The 17733-nt window shown below is 37.0% G+C and overlaps 2 protein-coding genes across 5 annotated transcripts in view; one reads left to right on the top strand and one right to left on the bottom strand.

Moving 5' to 3' along the window:
- cmss1 (cms1 ribosomal small subunit homolog) overlaps positions 1-17733 on the bottom strand; it is a 133475-nt gene that overhangs the window by 20990 nt on the left and 94752 nt on the right. Inside the window, exon 1 of one of the 4 annotated variants that reach the window (XM_069178863.1) lies at positions 5586-5677. The exons of the other annotated variants lie outside the window; for them this stretch is intronic. Coding sequence (XP_069034964.1) covers positions 5586-5631 — 46 coding nt within the window. The 5' untranslated portion in view covers positions 5632-5677. Of the gene's footprint in view, positions 1-5585; positions 5678-17733 lie in introns of those variants that run through there. 4 annotated transcript variants of the gene reach the window in all.
- The window catches only part of filip1l (filamin A interacting protein 1-like), a 110510-nt gene that overhangs the window by 655 nt on the left and 92122 nt on the right, over positions 1-17733 (top strand). The window lies entirely within an intron of this gene.

The following is a 17733-nucleotide window of genomic DNA, read 5'->3' as shown; positions in this document are numbered from 1 at the left end:
GCAATGCTACGTGTGGGAGCAATGGAAACGTCTTTGGATTTTCGGATGATATGACGACCCAGTTACAATTCAGCCCTTAATCAGACTGTAGGATAGGCAGATGAGATTTGTATCATTAATAAGATAAGATAAGAGATTTGTATCATTTGTATCACTAATAAGACTCCTTTTTGCAGATGCCTTACATTAATGTGATTTAAGCAGTGCTTAACATTGACAGGTGATTTAAGTTCTTCAAAACATTCTGAGGATGAGCATTAATTACTTGTTCAGTAAACTTATTATTTCTGTATCTTTCATTTTATTTCATCACATGATTGACAGCTGTGACAGTGTGAGAAATGTTGATGCTATTAAGTTTACATGACATTTTAATTTTATGGGCTATAGCTGATTTTAACTCAAATCCCTGTTGCTAATTGGACATAATGTGGTTTAACCCTAAAGAATGGGGGAAAAATCAACACTATTTGATTTTCTGGCAAATAAAATGTACAGTTTCATTTTGTCTTCTTTATAAAATTTGCCTTAATGTCAGGTGACATTGTAAAAAAAAGACAACAACCATTGGAAATGTGTATTCTACCTACCATGCATCATTTGTGCAAACTGTAAAGGCATGACATTAAGCAGTCACTGCACAAAGTTCATGTCAGGGACAAATCACAGACTGAGAAAGACAAAATGGCTTGGTGTTATTTGAAAAGAAGCAAAAAAAACCTGGCTAATTTACATTGAAAAAGCAATAAGCAGGAAATATGAACAACCCTGTACAACCTTTACACAACCCCTGGCCTTCTGCTGTAGATCTCCCTCTGCTCTTACCTACTACAGTACACCAAAAGCAGCCTTAAGGGATTTTGTCACCAAAGTTACAATAAAATATATTTGTATTAACAGTACTTGAAGTGTCCAAATGGACCCAAATAGCCTTCGCTAACATTTTTAAGTGTGAAGTGTGATTTTAAGGGGAATGTGGATGTAAAGCTTGTGTCAGTTTTCTGTGACTTATTGTTGTATAGACATTAAATAATGAAAAAATAATTTCTAAGAATCTGAGGCAAATTTATGACAAGCATGGCGAAATGGGATTTGCGATCACTGCCGTGTTTCCCTCTAGCAAAGCCATTAGAGATGCACATAAATAATCAATATTAGGATCATGTTTCAGGAGTTCCACAGGCTGCATTTCTGCTATATAGCTTAAGAGAAGATTGATGACGAAAAAGTAATCAATACTGTTTGGCACGTATCGAGTTCTCTTTCAGCATGGGTCGAATACTCTCGCAAGCAAGGAACAATTTTGTTGTTACTATGTACTCCACCTCGTTTTTAAATATCTCAAACGTTTTCTAAAACGCAACCTTTTCTTTTGAAACTAAGGTTTTGTGAAGAATGAGAATACCTAGGTGGAAATAACTTTTTCAAGTTTCAATTACTTAACTTACATTTAGTCAATCTTCATCTTGAGGGGAAAATACTAAAACCAAAAACGTTGGTTGATCAATGTATTCCAGCAGGCATGCTTTCAGCATCATGGGTCTCTCACGAACATGCAGCCTAGTTTGAAAAGTGTTGTCTCTCATTCGATTTCTGCATGACAAATTCATGCACAGTGGATTTATCATTTTGGATGGCTTCCAAAATGAAACCAGCAATACCTATTGCCATTTAACTCCAGACAAAAAAAATGAAAACCCTGAAGAGACTGCTCGGGAGAAAAGACATTTCACTGGGACCCCCAGAGACCTCCAGAATCACACCTGGGCCAGATTTGATGAATTCTTGCCTATGCATGTTGACCAGAATGTTGCCACACCACACTCACATCTCTATATTTGCAGTTTTATTTGTAGATGAATCACCTCTTCAGTTAGCTCTGGGCTGAGAAAGAACTTTTGATGATAAAAGGAATTTGACAAATGGTATTCCACTGAATCTTTGTCCTGCTGGAACTCTGAGGGCAAATCACAACAAAAAAACCACAAGAAAAAAAAACCACCAGGGAATCCACTTTATACACTGGGAATATCTTTTGGTCTGAAATTACTCATGAAACCACTAAACAGTAGTATTGGTAGCCCAACAGTTTCAGTTTTTATGAAACCACTGAAGAGGTATTATATCCCTTTGCTACAGACAGACTCCGCTGTGGTATTTACAAATTGGATGCATAATTTTCACTTCCTGTAACAAAGCAAAAAAAAAAGAAAAGAAGAAGGAAAATATATTAGAGGCATTGTGTGATTTATGTTATGTTTAGAGAACATTCCTTATTCCTCTTTTGTTGCAAACAAGTCATTAATGAGGCACAATAAACAAAGTTATTAACAAGAATGTAAGATATAGGTGTCATATAGACCACTTTATAAATACTAAAGCTTGTTGTAGGTAAGTGCTAACGAGACTCCAGCATTACTAACATCAGATCTCCTAGCTAAGGAAGGCTAGGTGTGGCCAATATTGGGATGGGAGACCACCAGAGAAGACCGGATTGCCGCAGCTGTTGTTAAATCATGGGAGTCGGACAGCGGGTGGTACTCTTCCGCCTGGACCAGAATTTCCAGATCAGTATCGTATCTTGAGACACCATGCCATAGCAGGTGCTGTCCTTTTGATGAGATCTCATACAGGCTTCATGACTGGTCATTAAAGATCTTGTGGCCCTGACCTATACCACCCCTAGTTTTAGGAACAATCTGGGATTGCACAATGTGAGCTCCCTAATGCTCCCCCTTACTTCAGCGGGTGAGGCAATTTCTGATTTCTCCAATGGGGCTGTGTAGTGGGGATGCCGGTGCCTAATGTCTGCTGCTTTTCACCCAGGAGGTGCTGCTTCGATAGCAATTTATGGCATAACTCAAAATCTGAATAAGATTAAACAAGTTCTCTTGATTCACCAGACACATGGAAAAATATATCATTTAAACAAGGTGGAATCTTTTTTCACAAAAAAAAAGTTAAAATCATAAGAGTAATAAATCACATTTGGTATAACTGTGCAAAACGTATTTACATAACAAAAATCCTTAAATGTCAAGATGAACTATCCATCAGCTCATGAGCTTATACTGTATAATGTATACTTCTTTGAATGATGGAAATGAAGTAAATAAGATAAATGTCCTATAAAGACAGAACTAAAGGACTTTTAGGAACCACAGACCCAGGTGCATCCACTACACTGTAACATGCCTTCATCTGTGTTCTCTTCACACTTACTGCAGCAATTCACAGCTCTTGTGTTACTGGTACAGTTCTGTTTGAAATATTCAGAGGAAATTTCAATGGTAAATCCTCATATTGCATTTTGTATAACAGTATGGAACATAACTGGCTTTAAATGTCATTTGAGGCATTTGTTAAATCATGGTGCCAGGTCCGCCTTTAATTTTCATTTTAAGCACTGTCTTTTAATCATTTGCATTTGCAAAAAGAATCAAATCACCTAGGGAGATACATTACTTTAGTATGTGTGCTGCAGTATGTGATAGGAATAAATGTTTACATCACTTTGCCTACTGGAAACATTAGTACATTTCTCTGATTTTCTGCTTCTTTTTCGATCAGTGTACCAAGGGTATTTAGACAATCTAAGATGTATGATTGGGGAATCAAGTTTAGTGCCTCTGAGGGATGGGTACGAGGTTCATATCAGCTAATAACTCTTCTGGGTACCAGAGCACATAAGGTCCCTGTGGGTTTTCAATTAAAGCCAGTCAAGGAGTGCAGTTTGTGCAGCACAGTTTTGCTCTTTGCATTGGCAGCAGCGTCTTCACACGCTGCGGGTGGAAGCAGGAAGTTTCATTCCATCTGACGACATAAGAAGCCCGTCTTCTGCCAATTCCACTCTTGGCACTACCCCCGCACATTCACTCAGTGAGGCAGACACTTTGGCTGGAAATCTAAAGCCAGCCAAGGACATGTTCTTACAGCAATAAGCTAATCTTCACAGTGGTCCAGCCAGAAGGCCTGTCATAGAAAGAGCAGTAGTGAGCAGCCAGATTAAATAGAACCCATCCTGACAAGTTTGCCAGACTCTTAAGAGACGATCTGGAAAAGACTTCGAAAGTGTTCATCAGACTCTCATTTATCTTCCTTTGAGGGATGAGAAAAAAAGCGATTGCTTTGTGCTCCTGCCATACGTGCTGGTGAAAAGCAGCAACATGTAAATTTGAGCAGAGAATGTAATGTGTGCCAGAGGTTAAAGAAAATTACACCATTGAAAGAAATGGGACAAGATGCTAACCTCCTTTTCCCCTGTTAAAATTACTCCTCTTATCCCAAACTGTTTGTTCTGGCAATACAGTTGTGTTGGGATAAGGGGACATATTAACCTTAGTTGCGGTTCATCTCATTTTGTAATTTTGAACTGTAAAGTATTATATTCTCAACTGAATTGGCCTCTAGAGGTTTGTGATCATGTAAACATAGCAGATGTACAGAGCATATATAATGCTAGACACAGGAACTAAGATAATTTTACTGAGTGTTCGATTAAATAGTGAACTGTGGATTTGAGATGAGAATCCATTTATCCCATTAAAATAACTAACATTGAGCAGTTTAGACAATGTCATCAAACTGGATAATTCCAATGTATTTCTTCAATATCAAGAGGATGTTCAAGCAATACCACTGCAAATAAATACACATAAGAGAAAAACAATTTCACCTTAGTTTATTTCACTATTGGGCAATTCACTACACAATTTATACCAGTACTCAATCTTAGAGTAAAAACTTACAAGAATCAAAATGCCCTGCTATTGCCACCCCTTCCAAAAATACCCTAATACAATGAAATCTCTTCAAACATACAGACAGGATGTGTCTGAGAGCTGAGCTTATGGAGATTTTTTGGTGCCCTGGCTAACATACCAAACAATGTAGAGAAGGTATTTTAATTAAGACTACTGCTGAAATCCAGTATTGCTAGGCATGTGACTTCAGCCATTCCATCAGTCCAGAAATGTCCCGAGTCACAAAGAGATGAATCAGAATGCTAACCCTTAAGCACATCTGACAGTTAGGGTTAGAAAAAACATTTAATGCTGTCATCTTTCTCACCTCCTTTCCAGATCGTCAGAACAAGCCTCATACCTCAACACTAAGGCTGTTAAACTTACTACACAACAGGCAATGTAGTTTCCAATTGCAGGGGAGAATTTACATCTACAAAATCACTCTCTATATAGGCTATACCATATACTGTATACAAAATATGGAGATCAGCTTTTAGCAACAGCACATACAATAGATACATGGCAATAGGTACAGGAGAAGTAATTGGTACTTTACTGTCATCAGATACTGACACATACTGTCATCAGATGTCTAGAATTTGGTTAATAAACCCTTTTTAGAACCATACATATATTTGAGAAGCTTCTACATCTCAGGAAATTAAATAAAACATCCACAAGACTCTATGAAACAACACTGGATGAGAAGTTAACCAGAGGCGCTGTCGACCTGGTTATTAAGATCCCTTGTAAGAGTTTGTAACCCTCCTCCCTTGGTTGAATTCCATTTTGGCATACCAAACGTTCCCCCTACATTGGACTGCAGGAAGGATTTCTTACTTTGCTTCCTCACCTGCTGCGTTATGGGCCTGATGTTGCCACCCATCTCCCAGGCAGATGCCACCCTTACAGTATGTTCTGTCCTACAGGAAAAGTATTTTGGAAACCCTCTGTACAAAAAGTTCAAAATAAATGCAAGAAGTTATTATTCTTACTTAATGGTGTGGTGCAGTATTCCAGACTTAGTCTGTTAAGTGGTAATATAAAATAATAAGCTATAAGGTAACATAAGACAGGTGGGACAAAGTATATAACTCAGTTGTTTAACTCTATTTGCACAGTGAACACAGACAGCTCAAGAAACCCATTTAATTTAACTGGAAGAATGGCTAAATGTGCCACTGCCGAATGGAATTATGACTTACAACATCAAAATTGCATTTATACTCCAGTAACACAATTGACGCAAGCCGCACCTTGTTTATTAAGGAACTGCAAGCAAAAATCTGTAAGATGATGCAATCTTGTTGGCATTTGTCTGCCATTTATTTGTCAGATAAATATTCGGGCAGGGTAATTTGTTTTTTCTTCGGTACAAGATGTTTGATATCAGTCCTTTCCTTACATGCATTGTATAATTTTGTAGAAAGCCCTGCCAACTCACCCAAAGATGCAATAAGAATGAGAACCTCTTTTGGCAAACCTGTCCAAACTCAGCTCCCTTTACTAATAATACACAAAGTTTAGGTGTCTGCCAATGACAGTTTTCTTAAATGATCTGGATTGGATCAGGATTCTAATAAAGGACAGAATACTTACAATAATACAACAATTTGAATACAACAGGTTAGTGTTATTAGAATAATAGGTACTATAAATGTAAAAAAGATAAATTGTAAAGGATATAAAATTCCGTATTGCTGGATCATACAATTCATTACATTATCCATTTACAGAAAAGATAATTTACTGGAGCAATATGAATAAAATATTTTCTCAAAGGTAGAATAACAAAGTCCCACACTAGTCTAGAGTCTAGAGCCCTTGCCACTACTCCACAAAGACATTTTGGGACCATTATCCTGTGCAGATTCTCCAGTAATTATTTTCAGCTATACTTGGGACTCTGCTTTTTCAGTACTGAAGACCGAGATGGAACTTCATTCTTACATATACCCTACAAGATCGTCTATTATGGACTGGTGTAATGCACCAAAAATTACTCTTATTCACTTAGCAGAAACCTTTTTCCAATATGTCTTAATAAAATAAACATATGTATGACCTTTGAATGCGTTATAACTAAGGGGAGCAATCACCTGTGACTGCTAAGCTATTTTTGGTCAGTACACTACTAGTCTTTTTCTCTGATGAGCTTGTGAATCTGCTGACGCAGCAGGAAGATCCATGCATTGTGGATGAATGTGATGCATATGCTGTTCCCCAAAGGCCACCAGCCTTCATTTAGATCGGGGATCCAGTTTCCTGACAGACTGCCACAAGCAAAGCTCCAGGAAAAGGCTCTATTTATAAACAAAAAGAAATGCTAACATCCACATCAGAGATATGGCACTGCACTCCTATTAGGCATGCCCTTTTCAGAGGTGAATATGTGATTACCTTTTGGTTTTGCTTGGAATCATCGTGTTCTATACAATCTGCCAAAAGCATATTCTCAGTCTATTCTGAGAGACAGAAATGAGATTGTGGAATTGCCCTCAAATACAAACCTTAAAATAGCATAATAATCCTGCACAAAATCATTATACATAATACATCCAGTTATTTAAATAAAACTGGGATGTAAATCCTAGGTGTTTAAATAAAATGACTCAACTATAATGTGGAGTGAAAGGATTAATACATTTCCTTCAACAGCCTTACCAATTAGAAGGAAAAAACAATCTAACTTGCAGCATTCAATAATGCTCTGATATGTGGTCAAATTCAGCAATAAAAGATCAAAGCCAAATAGCTATCATTTTTATTTCTTAAGGAACAATTTGTCCAATTGTAAAAAAGCTGCAGTTGCCGAGCACCCTTCATTACCTACTGTATATACAGTGTACAGTTTGCGATAAGTTGTAGCTGCCCTGTTGACATGTAGTCTTTCTCTTGGCCAGAGTTTCAAAATTGCAGTTCAGAGAAAGTGGAGAGCTTAGACCAACACAAGCCTGTTATCTGTCGCCAATCAAACATTTCAGAAACTCTGACGAATATCTTAAACCAGAAATTCAAACAGACTTGACACATTTCACAGAGACGGAAAATCCATATAACCCAATGTTGTGGTTATGAGCTGCACTGCTCCTGTTGGTGAAGTAGTTAGAGGCACAGGTAAACTATCGTACAGTCAGCAAAAAATAATTGCTTGGTCCAAATTATCAGGGTATCACCTTGGTATCAAGTTAGCAGGGGTTCACTAATTTGTCTAAAACGTGTACTTTTGGAATCTCCTGGCTCTAAAATGTGGAGGTGTTAACACAATTTTGCTTAGTTATAAGATCAAACTTATATAGGTCTAGTTCATATTGATGTACATAAAAAGAAGACATATTCTTATGCTTTGCTTGGCAATAAATAATCTTTCTGGATAAGACTGCATCTTACAAAGCAGAGGACATATTTGGTCATAAGACGATATTGGGGGATGAAGTCACAGGGGTTTAAATTAGTTATCTCTTTTGTTGTTTTTACATTTCACATCATTTCTGTGAGTCACTCCTGCCATAAATAGGACTAATCAGTCAGTAAGCAGCCTCAAGCTGAGTCTGAAAACCTTTAGGTTGTCACAGCTGGGGTTACATACAGTACATACTGGTAATATGAGAAAATGTGATATTCTGTGAAACTCTGTTTAGTACTGGAATCCTAGATAACATTAGATCCTTCCAAGAAATCAACAGAGAAGGCCTGCTGAGTACTGACACTATAAACATACATACCCTTCGCTATCATGGACATCACTGCCCTCCAGAGAGGCCACAAACTCTACTCACACTTTCCAATATGTAGCCAGTAATACAGTCATTTCAAACAAAAGGCAGTATGAACTCCAGATGTGTTTCTGTTGAATTTTCATTTATTCATGTTCACTTGCAATGTATATTATCCTGTCTGACAGGCCTGCTTGGTAGATGTTGACACACTCTGTGAATAATCTTTTTTTTTTAAAAAAAAGTAGGAAAATTCAAACATTTTTGAGTTGCAAAGATGTTGTTTGTTCTGTAAAGAAGACTACATTTAAGACTAAATTTCAGGAGACATGGCAGTCAATCGTAGTTCATGCACATTGCAAAATTACACATAAACATGCTAGCTAATAATCCAAACCAATGAGTAATAAGTAATATATTAGGCATATATGTAATCACTATAAGATGATAATTTAAATGAAAAAGTAAAGAACTAGGGATCTCCCATCTCATGAATTACACTGATTTTTTAATTTGTGGTTTTCAGCTTATTCAGCTCTTTGATGTGTTTGGAAAGTGCTAACAAATGTTTGTAATCATCATCATCATCAGAGCAAATATTAAAAGAATCAGAATAGCAATTTATTACTTTTTTTCCACTAACAGATATTCTGCCAAAAGGATTATAAATTGTTGTATTCTGTCTGCAGATACCTCTAGTCACTGCCTCCTAACCAGAACCAGAATATTGCATTCATACTGTGGTCTCTTTTTTGTGCTATAGACTTTTGTAAGATAGTGAGGTTTCACAATGTTTCAGACAAAGCTTGTGCATAAAATTAGTTCATTTCAAAGACCAACAAGTTTTAAAAAGATATGAAAGTGCTGTCATTCTCTCCATGAAATCTTGTCCTTGGACCAAAAATTACATGCTTATCTGTCAATGGCTGTTTTTCCATCCTGGCATTTATCATACGACAGAAGAGATTATGTGGGTCTCTAATTGAAATAAATTACATTTTGCTCTCTTTTTTTATGGTACAGAGACATTCACAAAGTTGACATTACAGCATAGCCAAATGACACAATGGCTTGTATCCCAAAACTGGGCTGGAAGATGTGCAAATACTGTAGCAGAACAAAATGAGTACTGATTTGCTCTTGAAAAAAATGCATAACACTTTAGACAGTTAGCAATCTTTACATTCAGCACTAAAAGCCAGTTTTTTTCCTTATCTCTGCTTTACCAACTAAATCTTCAACTGAATAGGACATAAAACAGAATGAATACAGACTGTTTGCTAAAAAACAAATTTAGAGCAACCAAAGTAAAAACAGACGTTTCACTTTTGCTATTTGGCAATTTTCCTCTCATGTCAATGGAAGTGAAAGGTTTCAAGGGTAATGAATTAGCCTGCCAAAGAACCTAGGTCTCTAGGCTCTGATTTCTGCAGCTGTGTCACACTCTAAATAGCGATTTACTCTTAATTATTCTGAGTTCATTTGGTTGTGGCTTCATGAGATTTGCTCTGCAGGAAATAGACATAGTGTGGTTCAACAGCAGAGAAGAGAAACAGAGAAACAGAAACTCAGCTGCTTGGTATTGCTATGCTTGACTTTGCTGCTTGACAGACCTTTTCTATCACATCTGTGCTGTCATTTATTAACTGATGAACAGATGAACCATTTTATTAATGCAGACATTGAGAATGATGTTAACGGTAGCAACATCATCTGTCTCTTTGGGTCCTCGTTTCCATCTCCAGTACTCAATATCACAATCTCTTCTGTCCCCTCTGCGGCTCTATCTCTCATTGTCCAACATGCCTGAAATACAATCCTCGTCTGCCATAACCAGTGCTACCTTTTTATTTCTACTGTTCAGCATGGAATTAACCTGTAGCTGTTCTCCTACTCCTGCCTTGAGTGACTATTTGAGGTGATTTGCTAATGGCTGGTGAATAACATTTCTTGCTATCCTAATTACACAGTTAACAGAACCAGCATCACACCCTGGAGATTTTTATTTACAGTATGTTTTACTTACAGATGTACAGACTTACAGACTTACAGACAATTGAACACCAACTTATTAAACTCAGTCAGATTCATTTTCATTGTCTACGAAGGGGGCTATTCTTGAGCAGCGGGCAAGATGACTGGTATAACAACACTGGAATTTCAGCTGTAGTGGAAAATACAGCAGCTTCATACAGTGCCCTGTTCCAAACAACTAAACTAAAGATAGCTGGAACCGTGGCACTAAAATATGTAGAATTTATCGTAAAAGATCAATTCACTGGTATGTGTATCCCTTTTAATAAGTCAGATTAAATGAATACAAATAATGTCAAAAATAGTGCCTTAAATACAGTTTAGCCGAGTTATTTACTTGAAAGTACCAAGCCTCGAGGACAGCCTTATTTCTTGTTTATTTGCTCAGAGTACACACCTCCAATAAGAGTTGCATATATATAAAACAACCATGATATATAATAGGAACAAGTAATAGGTTTATACCATGCTGAAAAGAGAAGAAAACACAACGTTTCGGCGTGGAGCCTTCTTACTTGTTCCTTTGCATCCTTCACACGCTGATGCAGGTACCCACCAGAACTACTATAATATATGATATATATATATGAGTTATCAAACCTTAAACATGTAGAGCTCCCAGGAATTGATAAAAGATAAACTTTACAGTACCTACTGTGCAGTGAACACATACGAAGGAATTGGCCCATATGGCACATACATTTCCTTTGACCTCAAGCTCTTACAGTAGTCTGGATTGGGTGAGACCTCTCATTGAGACATTAAGCTGGATTGGAGTCTCTGCTAGAGCTGTACAACACTAGCCTCTATTACAGTATGTCCTCCAAGCCTCTGACTTTCTAATCTTTTAATCAAATGTAATCCAGAACCATACCCAAGTGGTGGCTGCCTTTAAAATTGTATTAAATAGTCACATCATTGTGTCAATTATGCAGACAGTTCTATTTGTCGCAGAGTATATACTACTATTGATCTTCCAGCCAGGCAGGCCTGACAAGCCCCATAGGGAATGAGGCATCTCTTCTAAACCCTTTTATTGATTTATTCTACATATGGGTCAAATATATGAGTTGATTATTAACAAAGCCAAATCCCCATCAAACACGAGCATTTCATGCCCATTAAACAATTTAAAACAGATTATTTTCCAACAGGAATGATTCATGACTTCTGTGTCAAATGTTTTTTATTTCTGCAACTGTTTTGCATAAATGGATTCCCCCCTCCATCAATCGCAATTCTCAGTGTAACTTCACTTGAAGTTAAATGCACAGAATTTAAAACGGGGTTTTCAACACAGCAATGATCACAACAATGTGAGGTCACAAAGGTAATGCAGGTAAAGCAATGATTCCATGATAAATAAAATCACAAAAAATATATACACATGTAAAAATGACAGAAAGTTTTAGTTTCTTGAAGATAATTGCTTTCAGTTTTTAGTTTCTTTCAGTTTGTTACAAGCATCTCATGCAGCACAGGGAATTCTGTTTTTGCATGGATGTCTTTTCCACTGTTTCTGATTCTGCTCTCTGACTGAACGTGTGCCTGGAATGCGGGCCTTGTTAACTACGTTCCATTCACATGACTGTCACAAAAACAGACACCACGCGTGTACTTTCAGCCCAGTTCCAAAGCTGCTCTTTTTTACTGCTGGAACTGAATAAGGTTTTCAATCACAAAGGATTTTTATTAATGTAAGTCCCATTTTAATGCACAGCCAAAGAGTACATCTAGGACAAAGGGAGGTTATGGAGAGGGAACTGCACATCTGCTGTGTTCCATGAAGTAAAGTTTAAGCACTCTTTAAGCAACATACACACTGTAGATTGAAGGCAGCACAGTTGGGTTGTTTTATTATTACTGGAGTCTTTGCTAGGAGGGTAAGGTTCATTGAGACAGAGTCTCAATTCCCAAAGACAGAAGAGCTGCTTGACTATTTGTGTCCCATTACATTAGGCAAAGGCTATATGCACATTGACACAAGATCTGATACCTTGTGGCAGCATCCACACCAGACACAAGCCTGAAGGGCTTCTTCCACAGTGGATAATGGACTCAAATGAAAACAGACACTTTAGGGCTGATGGGAAATGGGCAACTTCCGACTAAAAAGTCAATTTTATAATGATCAAATTAAAATCTTTAGTTGGCTTACTTCCTTTCAAAATAATTTAGTAATGTAAGGATTGGATAACTGTCATTTACAATTTCCAAATCAATACACTCACTTTAAAACAACATTCTTTACGCAAATGGAAAACAAAATGTTTTAAATGCAATAACTTAATCAAATAAAACGTTATTATTGTCTTTGCCTTTGTGGCCTTATCACAGTAAAAGAAGAGTTATTGTTTCTGACTTTTATGTACAGTATATTTATCCTACCGTATGTGGCATAATAATTTACTGAACAGTGCCACCTACTGGATATATTAGTATATAGTCTCAATGCGTGTTTTGAGAAAGATGCTTGCTATACTGTAAATAAGATACGATGTTATTGTCCCCTGTACATTTAAAATATAATGCAAAAAAGAGAGTATAAATACTCCATATATGAATAAAGTATAAAAAATTCACTTTTATAACTGCTTCACATGTTTAGAATGCAATTATGGAAAAAAGCGAAAAACGTACTATACATATAATATTATAATGACAGAAAGGCTTAACACAAAATAACTAATCATGTTGTTCTGCTGGGAGGGTGTAATACAAACCTGCTGGAAAATATGCATATACTGCAGGCTACTGTCATAAAACTTAAATCTCAGTAATTTAAAAAAATATGGTGGGCTGCAGTCCTCTGTTCTTTTCTGGAATGTAACTGTGTTGTATTTCCATTTTCCAAAACATTCTATGCAATATAAGTTACTACTTTGTTTACTGTGGCACATTTTAAGATTCTTGCACTTTTCAGTTGTGGGTTCAGTTCAGGGTTCAGCAGGGTTCAGTTGGGGTTTGATGATGGATGTTCTGTGGTTTTTCCTATGGATTCAATATGCAGCACTGCGCTGGATCATGAGAACACCATGATGTACCATAGTAAGCATTCATTAAACACATTTATGGTGGTAGAGCTTTGGACCAGCGCAATGAAGCACAGCAAGACCATGGGCAACCACAACAATTCAAACAATGACTTGTTCTGTATCACCACATTCTTCTTTGATTAAACGCCATTTGGAAATTATAGCCTCTGGATGCATTCTGTGTGAAAGAAACACTTCACGATCACAGTTACTAAAAGAAATGGGCAATATTATCGTAACTCGTGAGCCTAGAGTGGATACAGAAAATCTGGGCCAGATGGGCCGCGAGTCCAAGCAAACACACAAAGTTCTGCCTCAGTGAAACTTCCAGTGGAAAAGCCAGTCAGGACACAGCTGAGGTGGAAACAGAAAACTTCAGCTTAGTCGCACAGGCAGAGGTGAAGAGGCCTTAATGGCTATTTTGTGTTATTGCCCTCAACTGTGCTTCCCTTACTAACCTGACTAACATCTTCAAATTGCTAGCTAAGTTCATTTAGGGACTAAGGGCTAATCACCCTCCTATTGTTTAGTCTAGAACTTGAAACATTCTCCATGGGTCAAAACTGGGGGCCTTTGTTTCGAAAGGAAGAGAACGCTGACTGTAAGCTCATGTTCAGAGATTTTCCTGCTTCATTATACACACTGCCATAATGTCTGCAGAATACTAGCCTTGATTTCCTGTATATTATGTTGCAAAAACTTTAATGACATGTTACTCCTTGATGCATAATACATTACAAATACATTTTCCCATTTTCATAGCTGAAAGTTATCTAGATAATTTTTATTTGAAAAGCAAACAAGAAACCAAAACTGCAATGTTTTTTTAACTAAATTATTTATGAAACCACTAATATTCTGCTCACTTTTAGTTTACTTTTAGTTTACTTGGCAATACTCATTCGGTAAAAACACTAAGACTCAGAATATACAAGCTAACCTATGATTTAAAGTATAAAACATAGACAAAGTGTATAAAGTTAAAATCTGGTATTTTTGGTATTAGATGAGAGTAAGACACAACTACGCTTTATAACATACAGTGAATGATGAGAGCAGCTGTTTAAGGCAGAAAAATATTTTATGCTGGCAACTTCACAGGGTAATTTAAGTGCAGTAAAGGCTCTTATCTCTCTGGCCTTCCTGCAAAGTACAGCAAAAATTCAATGTGGCTGTAGCCAAAAATAAAATAATTTATGAAACTGCATGGTTTTTTGACTGCCAGGCTTATAATTTAGTCTTTTTTATCAGCACGTGCTGGAAAAATACATTTTTTTTCCCATCATTTGACTTCTTACTTTGCAGTATGTTCAAATGAGCGAAAAAGTCACTATTCAGCAGTTTATTAACCCATAATGGAATGGAAGACATTAATTTCCTCCTTTAAATCATGAGCACATGCTTTTGGTGATTGACTAGTGTTGTGCCTTGAAATAATGAAGTACTGATAACAAATTATGTACATCACCATAGCACATTATATGAGCATGCCCATCTTCAGTAACAAAGATTGCCTGTTGGAATGACTGGAGGTGGCCTGAGAAAATTAGGCGCCTTAGTTCAACAATCAGCAGACTAATTCTGAGAAGGCAGGAATCTCACCCCTTGAAGGACAGACCATGTCCTAGAAAGCAAAGGGCAACCAAAACAGCGTCATTGATCTGCGCCACAATGATCAGAGCTTGAGCTACAGCACGAGAAGGCTCAGGAGAGTGTGCACTTATTCTAATATTCTCTGGTGGTTTAGCGCTGCATTTAAAATAGTTGGTAGCGTCCTGAGATCTGAGTAATGTCTCTTTTATTTTTGGCAGGTTAATATCAGGACTCTTTGGATCCAAAAAAGCAGAACATGCAAATTAATTATAAAAAGCATATTTCAAAACTGATTACACACCATTCCAAACTTACAGAATACCCTAAAGGTGTTATCCTGTTAGTATGAGCCAAACAGATGAGGTATCTTTTTTGGAGGAGTGAAAACGCTTTGCAATTTCATACTATGCTGAATGCCTAAAACACCGTATAATGCAGCTGAGGTAAAGTATTAAAAAAGTGCCCTTTTGAACTAAAAATCAAAATATGTAGTCAGTCAAACCTTTTGGAAAGCTCAGTATTGTCATATACACAAAAGATTGTATGATGAACTATCTGAAATCTGATTAAGTGCTGTTATTTCAGGTGGTCCACAGCTCAAGTGACTTTTTTTAATCAGTCTAATGCTACAGAAATAAATTACCCATTAAAGTATGGCATTTTATCAGCTTGCACCTTTTCTTATTTTCCTCTTATTAGTTGGTCCTTGAATTTATTCTGCTTGAGTGCACCCAATATTAAAGTATTTTAGAATAAAGTCCAAGGGCTCCTTGTCTATCTGAATTATTTCCTGGTTAAAGATGTTACAAACTGTAGTTGAATCTTAATACATTTATTCAAAATGTATTAAAGTTTAAAAAACAATTGTAGGTTCACAATCTGTAGCTGTCTGAAGGCAACAAACGTTTAAGTTAAACCACAAAATCAAATTAAAATGACTTGATCATTCAAATCATCTGTAAAATAAAGTGTATGTTCTTAGTGAACTTTCACTTTTTCCACTTCTTTCAGAATCAGTGTCGCCAATAAAGAATTTGTTACACCCTTTTGTGAAAACAGATTCCTGCAAATGAGGATGCCAGATTTCTTTTCACACTCCCAGCTCAGTCTAGTATCCTACTTTTGTCTATGTCTAGCTTTCAGAGACTGAAACACTCAGAGAATGGTAGTCAGAGGAAACCCGTCATGTCACCTTAGGAAAAACCCATCTTTTTGTGTCTTAGTATATACAGTACAACAACTGTATGCAGCCCTGACACAAACAGGCTCAATTCATCAAGCTACAGTCAGTGTTGCAAGAGCCCACAAACTCTTATCAAACTGACAAATGTAAAAATAGCTTGGCTAGGCTCACTGATTCCTGGGGTACTTAGCTGCGCCAATGTGTTTAACTGTGGAAGATGATTTTACATTCCGGCAGGCCTAGATGAGAGTGAGATAAGCTTTGTAGAACCTTCCAGCCATTTTATGCATGCCATATGTATGTTGTGCAGTTATTGTTTTAAACTGTAGCTACAGCTTTTCAAAGTAAAAGCTGAAGATTTTAAAACATAATTTAGAGGCCAAAAAAATCATCTTTTTCAATGTTCCAATACCTTTTGTAATGTTTTGAAAACCCTGTAAAAAAAACACAATTAGTTTAAAATTATTTCGATTCAGAGGTCCTGGCACTTAAGGGACGATTTTTTACTATTTCTAGTAAAATTCTTAGTAGAACTGCTCTAGGTCCTTCAAGCCCTTTGGTTTCTTTTAGTGAACTGCCTCCTTGAGTTTGAAACGACTGCATTCAGGTGTGGAGAAGGAGACGGCCAGTCGACAACATTTATTTGGTGTGCAGTTAACTACTTTTTTTGTTGCTTTTCAATGAATGCTTTGAATCACAGTCATGTGGGGATATCTATTTTTGGCTAAGATTGAGATTCTTGGCAGAGGGAAGTAGGTATTTGGCCAAAATGTCATGGGACATGTCGGAGTTCGTGATAGTCTCCAGGTCCCTTAGAAGCAAAACAATCCAAAAACATAACAGACACTACCTTCCAGATTTGACAGTGGGCATGAACGTTTTCTCAACATGAAATTCACCTTATTTGTATGCCAAATATAACACTTATGTTCAAAAAGTTCTATTTTCATTTCATGTGACAATTTGGCAAATCCTAGTCAGCCCCTTTTGTGCTTCGCCTTCGGAAGAACCTGATTCTTTGAAACCCAGTGATGAATTCATGCAGGTCTCATCGAACAGATACTGTAGAGCTCAACACTTTGTATCCCAAAGATGCCAGTTTGTGTTGGATTATCTCTAATTGTTTGTGGGTTTATGGATGCCTCCTGAAATACTTGTATTACACCAAGATACACTTGTCCTCTCCAAAACAGTGTTGTCACTTTACCAGATGTCTTAAATTTCTTAATAATGAACACTACACTGAAGAAAATAGGTTCAGATTTTTCTGGGTTTTACAGCCACCCCCTGATTTGTGGGGGTCAGTGAGTATTTGCAGGCTTCTGAGAGCTTCATGACCTAAATGATGTCAATGTACGTTATTACTGAATTCCTTCAAGTCTTTCCTTGTTTCCTACCCCAGGGAAACAGAAATCCTTGGGAACTTT

Source organism: Lepisosteus oculatus, chromosome 15, assembly GCF_040954835.1.
Source record: "Lepisosteus oculatus isolate fLepOcu1 chromosome 15, fLepOcu1.hap2, whole genome shotgun sequence".
Taxonomy (NCBI): Eukaryota; Metazoa; Chordata; class Actinopteri; order Semionotiformes; family Lepisosteidae; genus Lepisosteus; species Lepisosteus oculatus.
Note: the sequence above shows the minus strand (reverse complement) of the source record. Positions and strands in the feature narration are given on the sequence as shown.